The sequence below is a fragment of the Lithobates pipiens genome, unplaced genomic scaffold, assembly GCF_037356315.1.
Source record: "Lithobates pipiens isolate NorthernLeopardFrog02 unplaced genomic scaffold, aLitPip1_a1.2 Scaffold_10, whole genome shotgun sequence".
Taxonomy (NCBI): domain Eukaryota; kingdom Metazoa; phylum Chordata; class Amphibia; order Anura; family Ranidae; genus Lithobates; species Lithobates pipiens.
This window is the reverse complement of record NW_027507686.1, coordinates 1,069,820-1,092,445: the sequence shown is the minus strand read 5'-3', so window position 1 is coordinate 1,092,445 and position 22,626 is coordinate 1,069,820. Positions and strand designations below refer to the sequence as shown.

At 56.7% G+C, this 22,626-nt stretch overlaps 1 protein-coding gene across 1 annotated transcript in view; it reads left to right on the top strand.

The window, feature by feature from the left end:
* Positions 1-6,218: 6,218 nt before the first annotated feature.
* The window catches only part of DYNC1LI2 (dynein cytoplasmic 1 light intermediate chain 2), a 43,136-nt gene continuing 26,728 nt past the window's right edge, over positions 6,219-22,626 (top strand). The window contains exons 1-3 of the mRNA XM_077450653.1: positions 6,219-6,382; positions 14,016-14,089; positions 15,296-15,412. Coding sequence (XP_077306779.1) covers positions 6,321-6,382; positions 14,016-14,089; positions 15,296-15,412 — 253 coding nt within the window. The 5' untranslated portion in view covers positions 6,219-6,320. The remainder of the gene's footprint in view (positions 6,383-14,015; positions 14,090-15,295; positions 15,413-22,626) is intronic.

Here is a 22,626-nt window from a genome sequence, read left to right as displayed (position 1 = left end):
ATTCCTCTGCCCGGGGTGTCAGTATACTCGGTAAGCCGCATTCTTCTCTGTTATTTTTGGGGGTCCATGGAACGCGGAGATCTGGGGATACATTTTGGGGTTCCTCCATGCTGAGATGGTGGATCTGCAGATGTCAGGAATATGGGGAGCTCAGAACTGAACCCACCATAGTCCGGCCCTCCCCCTCCATCCTCTCACACAATATGCGGATCATTTCTATACTCCCACACCTTTCTTTTCCCCCTCCTAGATTATCATTCCGCATTCTGAGTCTCTGATTGGAGGACGATGATGGCCTTTTCTCCTGGCAGGTTTATATGAATGGTGCAGTACAGCAGAGTGGTCGGCACTTCCGCCTGGCAGCACTGGGCTCATCGGTTACAAAACCCCAACCACAGTTCTACCTGCATGGAGTTTGCATGTTCTCCCTGCGCCTGCGTGGGTTTCCTCCGGGTACTCCGGTCTCCTCCCACACTCCAAAGACATGCAGGGAGGTGAATCGGCCCCAGTATGTGTATGAATGTGGGGTGCGGACATTAGATTGTAAGCTCCTGGGGGGCAGGACTGGTGTGAATGTACAATATATATGTAAAGCTCTGTGTACACTGACAGCGCTATATATAAGTACCATAAATGGTGGTCTATATACCACCCTATAGTACATCGGGGGCGGGGGGGAGGGGGGCGCCTGTCATATATATATATATATATATAATACATTCTCTTCCTTCTTCTCGGATCTGTGAATTATCAGAAAGGAAATTTCTTCATCTCATTCTCTGCGATTAGAACTGCAGCGGATGGATGGAGTCCGCCTATCAGAGGAGAGGCAGCGCCACCTCCAGGCTGACTGAGGGTATTACAGTGACAGCGCACCCATAGACCACCTACAAATGAAGTGGCAGCTAACCACCTCGGGATCTGGTGTAGGGATCGTCTGCCCGGCGCCCGACATACCGGCGACCATGGGAGGGAACGATTGAAATTTTATTTTTTCGTCAAAATCACGAAGAAATCAACGGCATAAAATGGAAGCGAACTGGACGGAAATTCCCGCCATCAGATGCGGCGTAACAATCCGCGGGAATCGCTTTTCCTCGTTTCAGGTCAATCGATTTATAAACTCCATTAAAGGTGCACATTTTTTGCCCAGTTTGGATTTCACAAACGGCTGAATTCTATTGGCCGGCTGATCTCCTGGGTGGAAGATCTCCCTCATTTATGGAAAAGACTTCTGATTGGTGATTGCAGTCCCTAGAGGCAGGAAAGGCGTGTCCTGTGTACGGTGAGATTAAAGCGGAACTCCGCCCACAAAAACGAAATATCTGAATATTCTCTATAACAATCACAAAGGACACAAATCAATATAAAGAACAATAACTGAATGAGCGCTGAAATAATGTATAAGACCAAAGAAGTGCAGCGCTACAAATGTGTGGAAAAGGTGTGAAGGCGGGAACAAGCGAAGAACAAAACCTCAGTGCCGGTGATGATAATACAAGAGACTCCATAGCAGAAATAGAAATATGAATAAAAAATATACAAAAATGAAGTGTGATGTCAGGAGGTAATTCCATCGACCTTAATACACTGTGACGATCCGGGGGATGGCGCTCTAGTGGTGAATGTGAACTGAAGAAATCCTCTCAGTCCGACTCCATCTTCAAGGAGGAAGTCCTGCGGAGGCACTCCTCCTCAGACCTTCCTCCTCAGGCACTCCTCCTCAGACCTTCCTCCTCTGGCACTCCTCCTCAGGCCTTCCTCCTCAGGTACTCCTCCTCAGGCCTTCCTCCTCTGGCACTCCTCCTCAGGTACTCCTCCTCAGACCTTCCTCCTCAGGCACTCCTCCTCAGACCTTCCTCCTCTGGCACTCCTCCTCAGGCCTTCCTCCTCAGGTACTCCTCCTCAGGCCTTCCTCCTCTGGCACTCCTCCTCAGGTACTCCTCCTCAGACCTTCCTCCTCAGGTACTCCTCCTCAGACCTTCCTCCTCAGGTACTCCTCCTCAGGCACTCCTCCTCAGACCTTCCTCCTCTGGCACTCCTCCTCAGGCCTTCCTCCTCAGGTACTCCTCCTCAGGCCTTCCTCCTCAGGTACTCCTCCTCAGGCACTCCTCCTCAGACCTTCCTCCTCTGGCACTCCTCCTCAGGCCTTCCTCCTCAGGTACTCCTCCTCAGGCCTTCCTCCTCTGGCACTCCTCCTCAGGCCTTCCTCCTCAGGCACTCCTCCTCAGACCTTCCTCCTCAGGGTTTCCTCCTCAGGCCTTCCTCCTCAGGCACTCCTCCTCAGACCTTCCTCCTCAGGTACTCCTCCTCAGGCCTTACTCCTCAGACCTTCCTCCTCTGGCACTCCTCCTCAGACCTTCCTCCTCAGGTACTCCTCCTCAGGCCTTCCTCCTCTGGCACTCCTCCTCAGGCCTTCCTCCTCAGGTACTCCTCCTCAGGCCTTCCTCCTCTGGCACTCCTCCTCAGGCCTTCCTCCTCTGGCAGTCCTCCTCAGGCCTTCCTCCTCAGGCACTCCTCCTCAGACCTTCCTCCTCAGGTACTCCTCCTCAGGCCTTCCTCCTCAGACCTTCCTCCTCAGGCACTCCTCCTCAGACCTTCCTCCTCAGGTACTCCTCCTCAGGCCTTCCTCCTCAGGCACTCCTCCTCAGACCTTCCTCCTCAGGTACTCCTCCTCAGGCCTTCCTCCTCAGGCACTCCTCCTCAGGCCTTCCACCTCAAGCACTCCTCCTCAGGCCTTCCTGGATAACACACGGCACTCCTCCTCAGGTACTCCTCCTCAGGACTTCCACCTCATGCACTCCTCCTCAGGCACTCCTCCTCAAGCACTCCTCCTCAGGCCTTCCTCCTCAGGCACTCCTCCTCAAGCACTCCTCCTCAGGCCTTCCTCCTCAGGCACTCCTCCTCAGGCACTCTTCCTCAGGCACTCCTCCTCAGGCCTTTCACCTCAGGCCTTCCTCCTCAGGCACTCCTCCTCAAGCACTCCTCCTCAGGCCTTGGTCTGTCTTCTCCAGACCTCTGTGCTGCACTGCCTCCCTCCTGACTCCTAAACCAGAGCTGTCTCCAAGGATGAGCACTGACCTCTATTCCTGGGATGATTATGATGCCAGCGCACTGGTGTGCAATTAGCAAGCCTACCAAAATCAGACATACACCACTCATATGTACCTGTGACATGGAGGGTCGCATCTCCACAACATATAACACAATATAAAGTCCATCAATGATGAGTGTCGTGATGAAATCCTCAAGAAATGGTCCAGGATGGCAAAAGAATCAAATGGATCTTAAAAAACATAGAAGTGCCAATATTCCTAAAACCCCCAGGACTGTGCTTCCACCACCCGGGGGAGGGGTAGGTACTCCTACCATAAAACGTGGACACACGCCAGCTGTATGTATGGAACCCTGGATCTCAGGCCACGGTCTCCAATAGCTGAAACGGTACTCTCAGCAATGGAAGACGACCACAGTCTCCTGATCTGTATGATATCTTGGTTGTGAACACTTACAGACCACTTTGTGCTACAGGTAAGTCTATAATAAGGCCTATAATAAGACTTACCTGTAGCTCCCCCGGAGATCTCCTATGCCTGCACAGTTTATGAGATATCCCTGTGTCTGCATGTACCGACGTCATCGGACCATGCGCACTGACACAAACTGAAGCAATGGCATGTACGTACCGTTTGTTTCAGTGGGCTCCGCCCACTACAGGAGGGGGAGGAGACAAGACCAAGCCCCCTGTACAAGGAGCGAGAGCAGAGCTGTGGGAGGGGCCTAGCAGGCTCCGCCCACTACAGGAGGGGGCGGAGACAAGAGCAGGCCCCCTGTACAAGGAGAGAGAGCAGAGCTGTGGGAAGGGCCTAGCAGGCTCCACCCACTACAGGAGGGGGAGGAGACAAGACCAGTCCCCCTGTACAAGGAGAGAGAGCAGAGCTGTGGGAGGGGCCTAGCAGGCTCCACCCACTACAGGAGGGGGAGGAGACAAGCCCAGTCCCCCTGTACAAGGAGAGAGAGCAGAGCTGTGAGAGGGGCCTAGCAGGCTCCACCCACTACAGGAGGGGGCGGAGACAAGACCAAGCCCCCTGTACAAGGAGAGAGAGCAGAGCTGTGGGAGGGGCCTAGCAGGCTCCACCCACTACAGGAGGGGGAGGAGACAAGCCCAGTCCCCCTGTACAAGGAGCGAGAGCAGAGCTGTGGGAAGGGCCTAGCAGGCTCCACCCACTACATGAGGGGGCGGAGACAAGAGCTGGCCCCCTGTACAAGGAGAGAGAGCAGAGCTGTGGGAAGGGCCTAGCAGGCTCCGCCCACTACAGGAGGGGGCGTAGACAAGAGCAGGCCCCCTGTACAAGGAGAGAGAGCAGAGCTGTGGGAAGGGCCTAGCAGGCTCCACCCACTACAGGAGGGGGAGGAGACAAGACCAGTCCCCCTGTACAAGGAGAGAGAGCAGAGCTGTGGGAGGGGCCTAGCAGGCTCCACCCACTACAGGAGGGGAAGGAGACAAGCCCAGTCCCCCTGTACAAGGAGAGAGAGCAGAGCTGTGGGAGGGGCCTAGCAGGCTCCACCCACTACAGGAGGGGGCGGAGACAAGACCAAGCCCCCTGTACAAGGAGCGAGAGCAGAGCTGTGGGAAGGGCCTAGCAGGCTCCACCCACTACATGAGGGGGCGGAGACAAGAGCTGGCCCCCTGTACAAGGAGAGAGAGCAGAGCTGTGGGAAGGGCCTAGCAGGCTCCGCCCACTACAGGAGGGGGCGGAGACAAGAGCAGGCCCCCTGTACAAGGAGAGAGAGCAGAGCTGTGGGAAGGGCCTAGCAGGCTCCACCCACTACAGGAGGGGGAGGAGACAAGACCAGTCCCCCTGTACAAGGAGAGAGAGCAGAGCTGTCGGAGGGGCCTATCAGGCTCCACCCACTACAGGAGGGGGCGGAGACAAGACCAAGCCCCCTGTACAAGGAGCGAGAGCAGAGCTGTGGGAAGGGCCTAGCAGGCTCCACCCACTACATGAGGGGGCGGAGACAAGACCAGTCCCCCTGTACAAGGAGAGAGGTCAGCAGTGGGCGGTCTTTATTACAGGAAGACTCACTCTGGATTATTGCACAGATCTGGGACATGACCGATGGATTTATTACCCCGAAGTTCGAGGGGAGGAGGGGTTTATTGAGGGAGGGAGTGGTTACCTGCCCCCACCATCTCATACTTTGTGCCGCCCCCAGGGAGCCATTGCCCCTCCCCCTCTTATTCTGGACATACATGGAAGATTTCCGGTCATTAGACTGTCTACAGAGATAAGGGAACCTCCTGCACTATAAGAACCTTCTAGGTGGAGTTACACTTTAATTTCCACCTGCAGACCCGCCCCCGCCATGATTATACTGCGGCTCCATTCAGAGCCATAGCAGGTGCGCACACGCCCGCTGCACGGCGGGGGAGCTGATGGGCGTGGCCGGGGGCCGCGATGTCTACCGGTGACCCGCCATCGCTCCGTAGAGAACGGGGATCTCTCAGTGTAAACAAACCGTTCTCCGTTCTGTCAGAGGAGAGATCGTCTGTTCCTAGCGATCGATCTCTCCTCCCAGTCAGCCCCCTCCCCCCACTGTTAGAACACACTTAACCCCTTGATCGCCCCCTAGAGTTACCCCTTTCCTGCCAGTGACATTTACACAGTAATCCTCTTTATCTCTGATCGCTGTATAAATGTGAATGGTCCCAAAAATGTGGGGAAAAAAGGACATTGATTTTGTTTGTGTGCAGAGGTGCACGACCGCGCAATTGTCAGCTAAAGTAATGCGGTGCCGTATCACAAAAAAAATGACCTTCCAGGGCTAAAGTGCTTAAAAAAATTTCTGATAAATAATAAGGATGGAATGTTTCTATTGGTTCCTCCTCTGGCTGCTTCATGGGCCCCATAATATGAACTTTTATAAATTTACCAACATATAAATCTAACGAGTGAGCTCATCCAGTGACGTCACCCAGGGACATCTCAGCATGCAGTACCGCGCTGTGGCCGGCAGGTGGCGGGGTGCTCTCAGGGCGTCTCCTCCAGCGATGACCTCACCCTCAGGCCCCCATCACACACATTAGCTGCTTCCTCCATTGCCTGAAAAGAAAGAGAGATGATTTGTGACTTCCGCTCCTGATTCCAGCGCGGAGCGGGACGGGGACGGAGCAGTTCGGTTTCCTGCGCGGACAGCTCTCCGGTTATCCAGGAAGTCGGATATTTCTTTGTTTTCCGGCACCGCCGCGGACAGCCCTGAGCCGGGGCCCTGAGGCCGCGCCGGGTGACGTCATTCTTTGTGGTGGCCGCAGTGGCAAGATGGCGGCGGAGAGGAAAGTGTTGGAGACTGAAGGGGAGGAAGACGAGGGGCAGAGCCTGTGGTGAGAAGGACCCCCGACCGGAGAGACCCCCTCCCAGTATCACCCCCGGACAGGAGAGACCCCCTCCCACCACCCCCCCCCTGACAGGAGAGATCCCCTCCCACCATCCCCCCTGACAGGAGAGACCCCCTCCCACCATCCCCCCTGACAGGAGAGATCCCCTCCCACCCCCCCCCTCTGACGGGAGAGACCCCCTCCCACCATCCCCCCTGACAGGAGAGACCTCCCTCCCACCACCCCCCCCCCTGACAGGAGAGACCTCCCTCCCACCACCCCCCCTCTGACAGGAGAGACCCCCTCCCACCATCCCCCCTGACAGGAGAGACCCCCTCCCACCATCCCCCCTGACAGGAGAGATCCACTCCCACCATCTCCCTCTGACAGGAGAGACCCCCTCCCACCACCCCCCCTCTGACAGGAGAGACCCCCTCCCACCATCCCCCCTGACAGGAGAGACCCCCTCCCACCATCCCCCCTGACAGGAGAGATCCACTCCCACCATCTCCCTCTGACAGGAGAGACCCCCTCCCACCACCCCCCCTCTGACAGGAGAGATCCCCTCCCACCATCTCCCCCTGACAGGAGAGACCCCCTCCCACCACCCCCCCTCTGACAGGAGAGACCCCCTCCCACCATCTCCCCCTGACAGGAGAGACCCCCTCCCACCACCCCCCCTTTGACAGGAGAGACCCCTCCCACCACCCCCCCTTTGACAGGAGAGACCCCCTCCCACCATCTCCCCCTGACAGGAGAGACCCCCTCCCACCATCTCCCCCTGACAGGAGAGACCCCCTTCCCACCACCCCCCCCCTCTGACAGGAGAGACCTCCTCCCACCACCCCCCCTGACAGGAGAGATCCCCTCCCACCATCTCCCCCTGACATGAGAGACCCCCTCCCACCACCCCCCCCCCTGACAGGAGAGACCCCCTCCCACCACCCCCCCCCCCCTGACAGGAGAGACCCCCTCCCACCACCCCCCCCCCTGACAGGAGAGACCCCCTCCCACCACCCCCCCCCTGACAGGAGAGACCCCCTCCCACCACCCCCCCCCCTGACAGGAGAGACCCCCTCCCACCACCCCCCCCTGACAGGAAAGACCTCCTCCCACCACCCCCCCTGACAGGAGAGATCCCCTCCCACCATCTCCCCCTGACAGGAGAGACCCCCTCTGACAGGTGAGACACCATCCCCCTCTGACAGGTGAGACACCATCCCCCTCTGACAGGAGAGATCCCCTCCCACCACCCCCCTCTGACAGGAGAGACCCCCTCCCACCACCCCCCTCTGACAGGAGAGACCCCCTCCCAGCATCACCCCCCTCTGACAGGAGAGACCCCCTCCCAGCATCACCCCCCTCTGACAGGAGAGACCCCCTCCCAGCATCACCCCCCGGACCGGAGAGACCCCCTCCCAGCATCACCCCCCCTGACAGGAGAGATCCCCTCCCGCCATCCCCATCTGACAGGAGAGATCCCCTCCCGCCATCCCCATCTGACAGGAGAGATCCCCTCCCGCCATCCCCATCTGACAGGAGAGATCCCCTCCCGCCATCCCCATCTGACAGGAGAGATCCCCTCCCGCCATCCCCATCTGACAGGAGAGATCCCCTCCCGCCATCCCCCTCTGACAGGAGAGATCCCCTCCCGCCATCCCCCTCTGACAGGAGAGATCCCCTCCCGCCATCCCCCTCTGACAGGAGAGATCCCCTCCCGCCATCCCCCTCTGACAGGAGAGATCCCCTCCCGCCATCCCCCTCTGACAGGAGAGATCCCCCTCCCGCCATCCCCCTCTGACAGGAGAGATCCCCCTCCCGCCACCCCCCCCCGTGACAGGAGAGACCCCCTCCCGCCACCCCCCCCGTGACAGGAGAGACCCCCTCCCGCCACCCCCCGTGACAGGAGAGACCCCCTCCCGCCACCCCCCCTGACAGGAGAGACGCCCTCCGGCCCCCCCCCCCCATGACAGGAGAGACGCCCTCCGGCCCCCCCCCCCCCCGTGACAGGAGAGACGCCCTCCGGCCCCCCCCCCCGTGACAGGAGAGACGCCCTCCGTCCCCCCTCTGTGACAGGAGAGACGCCCTCCGTCCCCCCTCTGTGACAGGAGAGACGCCCTCCGGCCCCCCTCTGTGACAGGAGAGACGCCCTCCGGCCCCCCTCTGTGACAGGAGAGACGCCCTCCGGCCCCCCTCTGTGACAGGAGAGACGCCCTCCGGCCCCCCTCTGTGACAGGAGAGACGCCCTCCGGCCCCCCTCTGTGACAGGAGAGACGCCCTCCGGCCCCCCTCTGTGACAGGAGAGACGCCCTCCGGCCCCCCCCTGTGACAGGAGAGACGCCCTCCGCCCCCCCCCCCCCCGTGACAGGAGAGACGCCCTCCGCCCCCCCCCCCGTGACAGGAGAGACGCCCTCCGGCCCCCCCCCCCCCCCCCGTGACAGGAGAGACGCCCTCCGCCCCCCCCCCCCCCCCCCGTGACAGGAGAGACGCCCTCGGGGCCCCCCCCCCCCCCCCGTGACAGGAGAGACGCCCTCGGATCCCCCCCCCCCCCCCGTGACAGGAGAGACGCCCTCCCGCCATCCCCCCCGTGACAGGAGAGACGCCCTCCCGCCATCCCCCCCGTGACAGGAGAGACGCCCTCCCGCCATCCCCCCCGACAGGAGAGACCTCCCTCCCACCATCCCCCCCCCCCGACAGGAGAGACCTCCCTCCCACCATCCCCCCCCCCCCCCCGACAGGAGAGACCTCCCTCCCACCATCCCCCCCCCCCCGACAGGAGAGACCTCCCTCCCACCATCCCCCCCCCGACAGGAGAGACCTCCCTCCCACCATCCCCCCCCCCGACAGGAGAGACCTCCCTCCCACCATCCCCCCCCCCCCCGACAGGAGAGACCTCCCTCCCACCATCCCCCCCCCCCCGACAGGAGAGACCTCCCTCCCACCATCCCCCCCCCCCGACAGGAGAGACCTCCCTCCCACCATCCCTCCCCCGACAGGAGAGACCTCCCTCCCACCATCCCCCCCCGACAGGAGAGACCTCCCTCCCACCATCCCCCCCCCCCGACAGGAGAGACCTCCCTCCCACCATCCCCCCCCCGACAGGAGAGACCTCCCTCCCACCATCCCCCCCCCCCCCCTGACAGGAGAGACCTCCCTCCCACCATCTCCCCCCCCTGACAGGAGAGACCTCCCTCCCACCATCTCCCCCCCCCTGACAGGAGAGACCTCCCTCCCACCATCCCCCCCCCCCCCCTGACAGGAGAGACCTCCCTCCCACCATCCCCCCCCCTGACAGGAGAGACCTCCCTCCCACCATCTCCCCCCCCCCTGACAGGAGAGACCTCCCTCCCACCATCTCCCCCCCCCTGACAGGAGAGACCTCCCTCCCACCATCTCCCCCCCCCTGACAGGAGAGACCTCCCTCCCACCATCCCCCCCCCCCCCCCCCGACAGGAGAGACCTCCCTCCCACCATCCCCCCCCCCCCCCCCCGACAGGAGAGACCTCCCTCCCACCATCCCCCCCCCCCCCGACAGGAGAGACCTCCCTCCCACCATCTCCCCCCCCCCCCCGACAGGAGAGACCTCCCTCCCACCATCCCCCCCCCCCCCCCCCCCCCCCCCGACAGGAGAGACCTCCCCCCCACCATCTCCCCCCCCCCCCCCGACAGGAGAGACCTCCCTCCCACCATCTCCCCCCCCCCTGACAGGAGAGACCTCCCTCCCACCATCTCCCCCCCCCTGACAGGAGAGACCTCCCTCCCACCATCTCCCCCCCCCTGACAGGAGAGACCTCCCTCCCACCATCTCCCCCCCCCTGACAGGAGAGACCTCCCTCCCACCATCTCCCCCCCCCTGACAGGAGAGACCCCCATGCACCCCGTGTGACAGGAGAGACCCCCATGCACCCCGTGTGACAGGAGAGACCCCCATGCACCCCCCTCCCAGCATGCACCCCTGTGACAGGAGAGACCCCCCCCTCCCAGCATGCACCCCTGTGACAGGAGAGACCCCCCTCCCAGCATGCAGTACTGTGTGCGGGGATGAGAAGTAGAGAATCATGTGATTATATGTCAGTATTACATTGTATCTGCACACTGGTGATCAGTAGGTCTGGTGAGGCTTTATTTCTGGTTGGTGCGTCTTCCATCCGACCAATAATACTGAGGGCCACATTCCTCCTCCCCGGGGATGGGGGATGGGGGGGGGCAGATAGTACAATTCCTGACTCGGCTCCTGCATGTGGTGATCTCTCCCTGTAGAGATGATTCATAAATCACTAAGAATCCGAAGTGTCATCTTTTCCCTCCCCATCTACAAAACATCACAGGGGATTCTTTCCAGTGCAGAGAGTTCTCACCACCGGGAGAATCCAGGCAGTGTGCCTCATCACAGGGGATTCCTTCCAGTGCAGAGAGTTCTCACCACCGGGAGAATCCAGGCAGTGTGCCTTATCACAGGGGATTCCTTCCAGTGCAGAGAGTTCTCACCACCGGGAGAATCCAGGCAGTGTGCCGCATCACAGGGGATTCCTTCCAGTGCAGAGAGTTCTCACCACCGGGAGAATCCAGGCAGTGTGCCGCATCACAGGGGATTCCTTCCAGTGCAGAGAGTTCTCACCACCGGGAGAATCCAGGCAGTGTGCCGCATCACAGGGGATTCCTTCCAGTGCAGAGAGTTCTCACCACCGGGAGAATCCAGGCAGTGTGCCTTATCACAGGGGATTCCTTCCAGTGCAGAGAGTTCTCACCACCGGGAGAATCCAGGCAGTGTGCCGCATCACAGGGGATTCCTTCCAGTGCAGAGAGTTCTCACCACCGGGAGAATCCAGGCAGTGTGCCGCATCACAGGGGATTCCTTCCAGTGCAGAGAGTTCTCACCACCGGGAGAATCCAGGCAGTGTGCCTTATCACAGGGGATTCCTTCCAGTGCAGAGGGTTCTCACCACCGGGGAATCCAGGCAGTGTGTCTTATCACAGGGGATTCCTTCCAGTGCAGAGAGTTCTCACCACCGGGAGAATCCAGGCAGTGTGTCTTATCACAGGGGGCACCTTCCAGTGCAGAGAGTTCTCACCACCGGGAGAATCCAGGCAGTGTGCCTTATCACAGGGGATTCCTTCCAGTGCAGAGAGTTCTCACCACCGGGGGAATCCAGGCAGTGTGCCGCATCACAGGGGATTCCTTCCAGTGCAGAGAGTTCTCACCACCGGGGAATGCAGGCAGTGTGCCGCATCACAGGGGATTCCTTCCAGTGCAGAGAGTTCTCACCACCGGGAGAATCCAGGCAGTGTGCCTTATCACAGGGGGCACCTTCCAGTGCAGAGAGTTCTCACCACCGGGAGAATCCAGGCAGTGTGTCTTATCACAGGGGATTCCTTCCAGTGCAGAGAGTTCTCACCACCGGGGGAATCCAGGCAGTGTGCCTCATCACAGGGGATTCCTTCCAGTGCAGAGAGTTCTCACCACCGGGGAATCCAGGCAGTGTGCCGCATCACAGGGGATTCCTTCCAGTGCAGAGAGTTCTCACCACCGGGAGAATCCAGGCAGTGTGCCTTATCACAGGGGGCACCTTCCAGTGCAGAGAGTTCTCACCACCGGGAGAATCCAGGCAGTGTGTCTTATCACAGGGGATTCCTTCCAGTGCAGAGAGTTCTCACCACCGGGGAATCCAGGCAGTGTGCCTTATCAGAGGGGATTCCTTCCAGTGCAGAGAGTTCTCACCACCGGGGAATCCAGGCAGTGTGCCTTATCAGAGGGGATTCCTTCCAGTGCAGAGAGTTCTCACCACCGGGGAATCCAGGCAGTGTGCCTTATCAGAGGGGATTCCTTCCAGTGCAGAGAGTTCTCACCACCGGGGAATGCAGGCAGTGTGCCGCATCACAGGGGATTCCTTCCAGTGCAGAGAGTTCTCACCACCGGGAGAATCCAGGCAGTGTGCCTTATCACAGGGGGCACCTTCCAGTGCAGAGAGTTCTCACCACCGGGAGAATCCAGGCAGTGTGTCTTATCACAGGGGATTCCTTCCAGTGCAGAGAGTTCTCACCACCGGGGGAATCCAGGCAGTGTGCCTCATCACAGGGGATTCCTTCCAGTGCAGAGAGTTCTCACCACCGGGGAATCCAGGCAGTGTGCCGCATCACAGGGGATTCCTTCCAGTGCAGAGAGTTCTCACCACCGGGAGAATCCAGGCAGTGTGCCTTATCACAGGGGGCACCTTCCAGTGCAGAGAGTTCTCACCACCGGGAGAATCCAGGCAGTGTGTCTTATCACAGGGGATTCCTTCCAGTGCAGAGAGTTCTCACCACCGGGGAATCCAGGCAGTGTGTCTTATCACAGGGGATTCCTTCCAGTGCAGAGAGTTCTCACCACCGGGGAATCCAGGCAGTGTGCCTTATCAGAGGGGATTCCTTCCAGTGCAGAGAGTCCTCACCACCGGGGAATCCAGGCAGTGTGCCTTATCAGAGGGGATTCCTTCCAGTGCAGAGAGTTCTCACCACCGGGGGAATCCAGGCAGTGTGCCTTATCAGAGCAGAAAATAAGAAACAAAGTTTTCTTCATTCTTTTATCAAATGAAATAACTCCGGTGTTCTGTCGGGTAGTGCCCGCTACGGAGACGTGCCCTGCTATGGAGAGACGCGCCCCGCTACGCACTGCCCATGCACCGTACTGAACAAAGCAATAGCTGGCTTTATAATCCGCTGCTGTGACGGCGCATGCGCACAACAGCCGACGGAAGGAATGTTTCTGCCAGGTTGTGCCGGGCGCTGGGGAGGCGTGTCCATGTGGGTGAGGGGCAGATTTTTATATGATGGGCAGTGCTGCAAAACAATTTTTATTCTGCTGTTTTCCTGGATGTTTGTGGGGTGTGCCCATCTTTTAAAAATCCGCCCCCAAAGTGTACAAATCCGCCCCTCACCCACATGGACACGCCTCCCCGGCACAGCCTGGCAGAAACATTCCTTCCATCGGTATATTGTGTGCAGGCGCCGTCACAGCAGCTGCATGCGCAGTACATTGCGGGCCCTCGTCGGTGGCGGGCGCTCGTCGGGGGCGGACATTCCTCGGGGGCGGACATTCCTCGGGGGCGGACATTCCTCGGGGGCGGACATTCCTCGGGGGCGGACATTCCTCGGGGGCGGGCACTACCTGACAGAACACCGAAGTGTTAATAAGGGAAGTTTAACCATTTAGAGATCGAACCTTTTCTGACATTTGTAGAAATCATTTTTTACTTGAATATGACTTGCAACCTCCAAACATGATATATTTATTTTTAGCAGAGACCCTGGAGAATAAAAATGGTGGGTGTTGCAATATTTTATGTTGCGCCGTATTTGCGCAGCGCTCTTCTAAACGCAATTTTAAAAAAAATACACTTTAATGAATTAAAGAAAAAAGGAAGCCGTAACGTCCTCCCAATTTATCTTGTATAATGTGATGTCACACGGTGAGAATCGCCATCTTTATTCTGAGCAACAGAATCATGAATGTCATTTTAGCGAGGAGGGTGGCGCTCTGAACCCCCCCCCCCATGGTGGCGCTCTGAACCCCCCCCCCCCCCCATGGTGGCGCTCTGAACCCCCCCCCCCCCCCCTCCCGTGGCTCTGCTCTCCGTGGTAATGACTGTTTTCTCCTCCTCAGGTCTTCCATCCTCAGTGAAGTGTCCACCAGGGCCAGTAATAAGTTGCCGTCCGGGAAGAACATCTTGGTGTTTGGTGAGTAGCCGGGAGGTGCCCAGAAATGACCCTATCAGGGGGCTCGATAGTACTGGGCCCTTTTCACATGGGGTTTTTCAAGCGGATCTGATTGGACGTTCCCTGGACAGGTGGGTGTGAATGAACTTGTGTCCAGTTACACCCGCCTACAATCCTCCAATCGGCTTCCATCTGATCCGTTCAGAACAAAGGAGAAGAAAGAAGTGGTGGATCCGTCAACTTTTTAGGCGGATGGAATCGGGGGAGGGGGCAGTTGGGTGTAAAGGTGGGCGGAGTCTGTGTACTCCTCCCGTCCGTTCTGCAGAAACGGAGTGCAAACCGACCTGCCATCACCCCGATCCAATCAGCAGGAGATCTGCGAGCGGATCAGAGTCCCCCTCCCCCATGTGAAAGGGGTCTGAGGCTGTACAATGATACATTTCCCCTGTCTTTATTTCCTGCTCAGTGTGGAGTTCACTGTGATTGCTCTGTGGTGAGGCGGCTCTTTGACAGCCAGGGCTGCAACTAACAATTCTTTTCATAATCGATTAGTTGGCCGATTTATTGTTTTGATTAATCAGTTTATAACCTTAAAAAAAGTAATTTTGCTGCAATTTGCATTTTTACATTTTTTTGGCCAATTTGTTGTTGGGCAGATTAAAAACCACAAATTGACGCAAAAATTCATTATTACACGCTTTTCTGCAGTTTATCCATTGAAGTGTATTGATGCAAAGAAACCAAATTAGCCCCGTTTTGCGTTTAAAAAAAAAAAAGTCCTCGTCTTTTCCAAATACGCAGCAGATGAAGAAATCCTGGATGTGAAGGTGTCCCATAGGAAATCATGGAAATGGACTGTAGTGCGTTTCTGCAAATAGCACCAAAAAGCACAGAGGTGTGACCCGGGCCTGAGATATTTAGTAATATAATGGGGTTAAAAAAACTAAAATTAGTACAAAAAGAGTAAATAATCGCTACTGTAAGGGGCTAATTTTTTACTACGGGACAGTGAAAGTAATATTTACCGTAGCAATTTGCTCTTTTTGTACTATAAAGGGCTCATTTTCATTTTTTTTTTTTAACCCCATTATGTTAGTGGCCATTTAATCGATTATGAATTGAAAATAGTAATCGATTAATTTCATAATCGATTAGTTGTTTCGACCCTAGTGACGGCTCTGTGGTGACGGATCTTTCTGATTTATTTCCTGCTTTTGTCTCCATCAGGAGAGGACGCCTCGGGAAAGACCACACTGATGGCTAAACTACAAGGAGCCGAGCACAACAAGAAGGGACGAGGCCTGGAATACTTGTATCTCAGCATCCATGATGAGGACAGAGATGGTAAGTGCTACAAACCGCAACCTCCGATCTACAAAACACAACCTCCGACCTACCCAAACCGCAACTTCCGACCTACCCAGACCGCAACTTCCGACCTACCCAGACCGCAACTTCCGACCTACCCAGACCGCAACTTCCGACCTACCCAGACCGCAACTTCCGACCTACCCAGACCGCAACTTCCGACCTACCCAGACCGCAACTTCCGACCTACCCAGACCGCAACTTCCGACCTACCCAGACCGCAACTTCCGACCTACCCAGACCGCAACCTCCGACCTACCCAGACCGCAACCTCCGACCTACCCAGACCGCAACTTCCGACCTACCCAGACCGCAACTTCTGACCTACCCAGACCGCAACTTCCGACCTACCCAGACCGCAACTTCCGACCTACCCAGACCGCAACTTCCGACCTACCCAGACCGCAACTTCCGACCTACCCAGACCGCAACTTCCGACCTACCCAGACCGCAACTTCCGACCTACCCAGACCGCAACTTCCGACCTACCCAGACCGCAACTTCCGACCTACCCAGACCGCAACTTCCGACCTACCCAGACCGCAACTTCCGACCTACCCAGACCGCAACTTCCGACCTACCCAGACCGCAACTTCCGACCTACCCAGACCGCAACTTCCGACCTACCCAGACCGCAACTTCCGACCTACCCAGACCGCAACTTCCGACCTACCCAGACCGCAACTTCCGACCTACCCAGACCGCAACTTCCGACCTACCCAGACCGCAACTTCCGACCTACCCAGACCGCAACTTCCGACCTACCCAGACCGCAACTTCCGACCTACCCAGACCGCAACTTCCGACCTACCCAGACCGCAACTTCCGACCTACCCAGACCGCAACCTCCGACCTACCCAGACCGCAACCTCCGACCTATAGAGCACCAGCACTGCTTTGTAGAATACAATCCCCGTTCCCAGAGGGAACTTGCGGATTTCTGCAGTAAGGAGAATCTGATCCTCGGTGTGATCTGATCCCCGGACCGCAGAGCTGACACTCACCCACAATCCCGTACCTGGCTAATTCCATTCACTTTATTTTTTCCTTCTGGGGATGATTGATGGAAGCCGGGCTCGGACTTTGCATTGTTTTGTATGTTTGCTTCCTTTCTGGGTGTAATAAAAGGGGAAGTGGAGCTCCTCGGCTCCTCATTTGGTGCTCTCAGAGAAGGATTTGTATTGAGAGCTTTTCCTGACAGAGAGAAGGGAAGGACTGTCACCGGAGCGGCCTGTGGGCTCGATTTCGCTGATTGTAAAAGATACATTAGTCGCTTGCTCCCGAGCCACCTCTGTGTGTCTGAGACACACGGCGCAGCTTGGCCCCGCCCCCAGTAGCTATAATTGACAGCAGCAGGAGCAAATGGCTCCCATTGCTGTGTCTGAACTAAGGAGGGAGAGAGCCAAGCCAAGCCGCTGCTCCGGTGCACATCACCGGATCGTGATCGGTAAGCATGTAGTGGGGGGGGATGCTTTGAATGGAGTAAGGTAAACAAATCTTCTGCCAATACAGCCAGGTGGGAAGCTTGGTATAGGAGCAGGGCATTGGTTCCTCGTGTCAGGAGATGATTAGGAGGCAGTGGGGGAGGTGGGGGAAGCACAGTCCACTGACTGAATAAAGCAGGGAGATCATTACAGTGCGGATTCTCAGGTACAGCTTGTCTTCCAGCAAGGAGAACAGGAAGCGGCACAGCAGTGACGTCATCGCGTCTCATAGGATGCACTCACTGTTGTGGCTGATAACTTTCCCCAGGACTCAGTCATTTGTTTGTTTGAATGGACTTTTATCAAGCTGAGTGTTGCTTGCAGAGCCACTCAAATTTCAGTCCATTCAGCTGGAATCTGACAAAATGAAAGCTCTCTGGGGGTTTTAGTTTCAGATATGGTAATTTCCCCAGCCTTTGATCACTCGGTGAGGGGAGAAGAATCACACTGATCAGTGGGTCTCATCGTACTCTGCTGTCTCCTCCTATCAGCACCTCAGCTGTTTGCTAGTGCTGCTCCTCTCTCTCCCAGTTTGAGCTTTGCTGTACAGGGCCTGTAAATGGCTTGATACCAAGTCACACTCACATGTATACAGAGCATTAAAATACAAATAATGATGTAATGAAGAGTAGAGGGGTGTCTGGATTTTAGCTTCAAGGAACAGAATCTGAAGTCGCATTGAATTCCTGATTTCACCTGAAATGCCCGTTATTTTCCCCCATAAATGGCGCTGAGCCCCCTCTCCATCCAGAGATGTGCACAAGAGCCTCAGCTCTCCGGGGACTCTGCCGCCCCATTGGCTGAGACAGCAGCAGGTGCCATTGGCTGTAAATCACAGCCAATGAGGAGAGAGAGAGCAGGTGGGGCTGAGCCGCACTTCTGTGTGTGAATGGACACATAGAGCAGTGGCATGGAAGTAAGCTTCGGAGCTTCGGCGGGTGGCCGAATTCACAGAGCGGGTCCAGGCTGGGGAAAGATTGTGACCATATGGTTGGGATCCGCCCACATGCCTGGACCGCCATGCTCAGTGAACCTGAGCCGGCAACTCTTGCCCCCTCCACAGCCTGGTGCTCTAGTGAGCACTGGAGGGGGCAGAGCAGACAGCGGTGACAGTGACCAGCTCTCCGCTCGGGGAGCTCCGAGAACTGAACAACCAGCGATGTTGATGACAAGCAGGCGGGTGATGATGATGTCATTGCGCCGCTACTCGGCCACCGCCGGGTGGACCAATATAGCCACCGCTCCAGGGCTAGGCCAGAGCCACGGCCTTTACTATGGGCAAGACCGCGGAGCTCAATCTGCAGATCGTCCTTGATCAAAATTATTTTGATCGATCAAAGAAATTAACGATTAATCGAGCAATTAATCATTAATTTCTGCAGCCCTATAAAAAAACAAATGCAGACTGGGTGGTTCGAGAGCGAGTACACACAGGGGCTTTCCCTGGTGGAGGAGGAGTCTGGAGCGCCGATGGGGGACCTCAGAAGAGGAGGATTGGGGCTGCTCAGTGCAAAACCATTACAGAGCCGTAAGGCCCTTTTCACACTACCGCAACTTTGCCGTGATTTTACATGGTATCGCTGCTGCGATTTTAGGGACTGCCTGTGTGAACTTGAGATCTATGGACCCCCAACTCGCATGGAAGTCAGACCAAAGTAGTGCAGGGAATACTATGAAGTCGCACAGATATGAACGGTTATCATTGGAAATCAGGGGGAACGACTTGTAATGTGACTTTGCAGTCCCAAGACTCAGGACAAGTCGCACAAATGTAAAAGGGGCCTTTATATTTTATATAACATGTTAATTGATTGGCTTTAATATCATTATAAAATGTGCTTCTGTGTAGATATAAAGACTGGGGGTGTCGGTGAAGGCGCAGGCTGCGGGCCGCTCCCTATTATCCCTCTTAGACACCAAACTAAGGGCTCTTCTACACTTCAGCTTCGGACCGGCTTTGGTAAAGCTCTCTGAACGCCAGTCAAAGCTCCTCCCACTAAATACAATGGTTGGCTTACAGTCCTCTTTATACTTTTCTTTTGCTTTGACTTCGCTTCAAAAAGGATACCCCATGTAACTTCAGTGGCGCTTCAAAGCGTCTTCAAAGCCTCCATAGAAGTCTATGGTGAAGCTCCAAGCAAAGGCAAGGTGTAAACAGGACTGTAAGCCACCCGTTGTATTTAGTGGGAGGAGCTTTGACTGGCGTTCAGAGAGCTTTACCAAAGCCTGTCCGAAGCCTTGTTTTGAAGCAACATGTAAACTAGCCCTGAGGAGCTTTTCAGGTATTTTAGCGCTAAAAATAGCACCTGAAAAGCGCCTCATATGCCTCCCCAGTGTGAAAGCGCGAGTGTTTTCACACCGGCGCGGTGCGCTTGCGGGATGTTCTGAGAAGTCTGCAAGCAGCATCTTTGGGGCGGGTTGGGAGCGCTGTATACACAGCTCCCAAAACTCCCTGCCCATTGAAATGAATGGGCAGCGCTGCCAAAGTGCCTGCAAAGCGATTCGGCACCGCTGAAACACGGGCGCTATTAACCCCTTCTTTGAAAAAAGCGCCACTAAAACTACGATAAAGTGCTGCTAAAACAACTGCCAACTCATCCCCGCCCCAGTGCCTTACACTGCATGGTGTCTCTGCCCTCAAAGGTGCATATTGGGTTTAAGGAATACTTGCTCCCGGCCAGTGACCCCCGTGAAGGGGCTTGCTCCCGGCCAGTGACCCCCGTGAAGGGGCTTGCTCCCGGCCAGTGACCCCCGTGAAGGGGCTTGCTCCCGGCCAGTGACCCCCCGTGAAGGGGCTTGCTCCCGGCCAGTGACCCCCCGTGAAGGGGCTTGCTCCCGGCCAGTGACCCCCCGTGAAGGGGCTTGCTCCCGGCCAGTGACCCCCGTGAATAGTGAGAGGGGTGGCAGCCCAGCACTGGCAGGGCGAGGTTTGCAGTCGGCACCCCTCTGGGGATAACACATTGTTAGGTGTGGTTGGAAGGGTTGGACTCGTTCAAACAAAGCTTTTATGAGCCACACCTTGAGTAATCTGAGGCTTTATGTTTGGCGTTTGCTGGGAGGTTCTCGGTGAGAAGAAGCAGACGGGTGACATGTAAGGTGTTATGAGGTTCTGGCGGCTCGGTGACATGTAAGGTGTTATGAGGTTCTGGCGGCTCAGTGACATGTAAGGTGTTGTAAAATATGAAAATGTGGCGCTCCCAAATAGTAATAAATGTGCAAACTAAGTATAAATGAGTGCAGATGTAAATAAACACAATTCATGTGAAGTCCAAATAAAATATTCTAAATGAAACTTTCCAGGTGCGAATCAACACCCCGATATGTGTCCCCACTCACCAAATGACGATGACCCCCACCCCCTCTTTGCAGTCTGGGGGTCACTTCAGGCTTAAATTACGGTATCCATCATTGTAGATGTATCCGGAAGCTCCTGGTCCCTGGAACACACGCCTGTGGGTGGCGTCCGGATACACCTACACCCCCTTTACATGCCAGTTTTTATCAGCACCCTTCTGTATGTGGAATAAATTCCTTTCAAATGGTACTTTCACTATTCGTTCCTTTTTTTAAAATCTTTTTTTGGTGCTGGCGACTCTGCTGAGAATGAGAATTTCTAATAAGAATGCTTTGCTGTGCACATCACCACCCCTGAACGTCTCTGGATACCATCATTTAAGCCTAAAGTGACCCCCAGACTGCAGAGCGGGGGGGTCGTCGTCATTTGGTGAGTGGGGACACATATCGGTTTGTTGATTTGCACCTGGAAGGTTTTTCCATCGCGGATCGGAAAATTTACAATATTTTATTTGGACTTCACCGCACATGAATTGTGTTTATTTACATCTGCATTTATTTATACTTAGTTTGCATGTTTATTACTATTTGAGAGCACCACAATTTCATATTTTACATTTTCTAGTGAGCAGAACTTTGTGGCTGCTGCTTTTATTTTTTTTTCACCATTCAGCGCGAGTTTATATTTTAGGATAAATAGTTTACTATGTAAGGCGTTGGGTCGTTGCCGGGAGGTTCCGGCGGCTCGGTGACATGTAAGGCGTGGATCATTGCCGGGAGGTTCTGGTGGCTCGGTGACATGTAAGGCGTTGGGTCATTGCTGGGAGGTTCCGGGGGCTCGGTGACATGTAAGGCGTTGGGTCGTTGCCGGGAGGTTCCGGCGGCTTGGTGACATGTAAGGCGTTGGGTCGTTGCCGGGAGGTTCCGGCGGCTCGGTGACATGTAAGGCGTTGGGTCGTTGCTGGGAGGTTCCGGCAGCTCGGTGACATGTAAGGCGTTGGGTCGTTGCTGGGAGGTTCCGGCAGCTCGGTGACATGTAAGGCGTTGGGTCGTTGCTGGGAGGTTCCGGCAGCTCGGTGACATGTAAGGCGTTGGGTCGTTGCTGGGAGGTTCCGGCAGCTCGGTGACATGTAAGGCGTTGGGTCATTGCTGGGAGGTTCCGGTGGCTCGGTGACATGTAAGGCGTTGGGTCGTTGCCGGGAGGTTCCGGTGGCTCGGTGACATGTAAGGCGTTGGGTCGTTGCCGGGAGGTTCCGGTGGCTCGGTGACATGTAAGGCGTTGGGTCGTTGCCGGGAGGTTCCGGCAGCTCGGTGACATGTAAGGCGTTGGGTCATTGCTGGGAGGTTCCGGCAGCTCGGTGACATGTAAGGCGTTGGGTCATTGCTGGGAGGTTCCGGCAGCTCGGTGACATGTAAGGCGTTGGGTCGTTGCCGGGAGGTTCCGGTGGCTCGGTGACATGTAAGGCGTTGGGTCGTTGCCGGGAGGTTCCGGTGGCTCGGTGACATGTAAGGCGTTGGGTCATTGCTGGGAGGTTCCGGGGGCTCGGTGACATGTAAGGCGTTGGGTCGTTGCCGGGAGGTTCCGGCGGCTTGGTGACATGTAAGGCGTTGGGTCGTTGCCGGGAGGTTCCGGCGGCTCGGTGACATGTAAGGCGTTGGGTCGTTGCTGGGAGGTTCCGGCAGCTCGGTGACATGTAAGGCGTTGGGTCGTTGCTGGGAGGTTCCGGCAGCTCGGTGACATGTAAGGCGTTGGGTCGTTGCTGGGAGGTTCCGGCAGCTCGGTGACATGTAAGGCGTTGGGTCATTGCTGGGAGGTTCCGGCAGCTCGGTGACATGTAAGGCGTTGGGTCATTGCTGGGAGGTTCCGGCAGCTTGGTGACATGTAAGGCGTTGGGTCATTGCTGGGAGGTTCCGGCAGCTCGGTGACATGTAAGGCGTTGGGTCATTGCTGGGAGGTTCCGGTGGCTCGGTGACATGTAAGGCGTTGGGTCGTTGCCGGGAGGTTCCGGTGGCTCGGTGACATGTAAGGCGTTGGGTCGTTGCTGGGAGGTTCCGGCAGCTCGGTGACATGTAAGGCGTTGGGTCGTTGCTGGGAGGTTCCGGCAGCTCGGTGACATGTAAGGCGTTGGGTCATTGCTGGGAGGTTCCGGCAGCTCGGTGACATGTAAGGCGTTGGGTCATTGCTGGGAGGTTCCGGCAGCTCGGTGACATGTAAGGCGTTGGGTCATTGCTGGGAGGTTCCGGCAGCTCGGTGACATGTAAGGCGTTGGGTCATTGCTGGGAGGTTCCGGTGGCTCGGTGACATGTAAGGCGTTGGGTCATTGCTGGGAGGTTCCGGTGGCTCGGTGACATGTAAGGCGTTGGGTCATTGCTGGGAGGTTCCGGTGGCTCGGTGACATGTAAGGCGTTGGG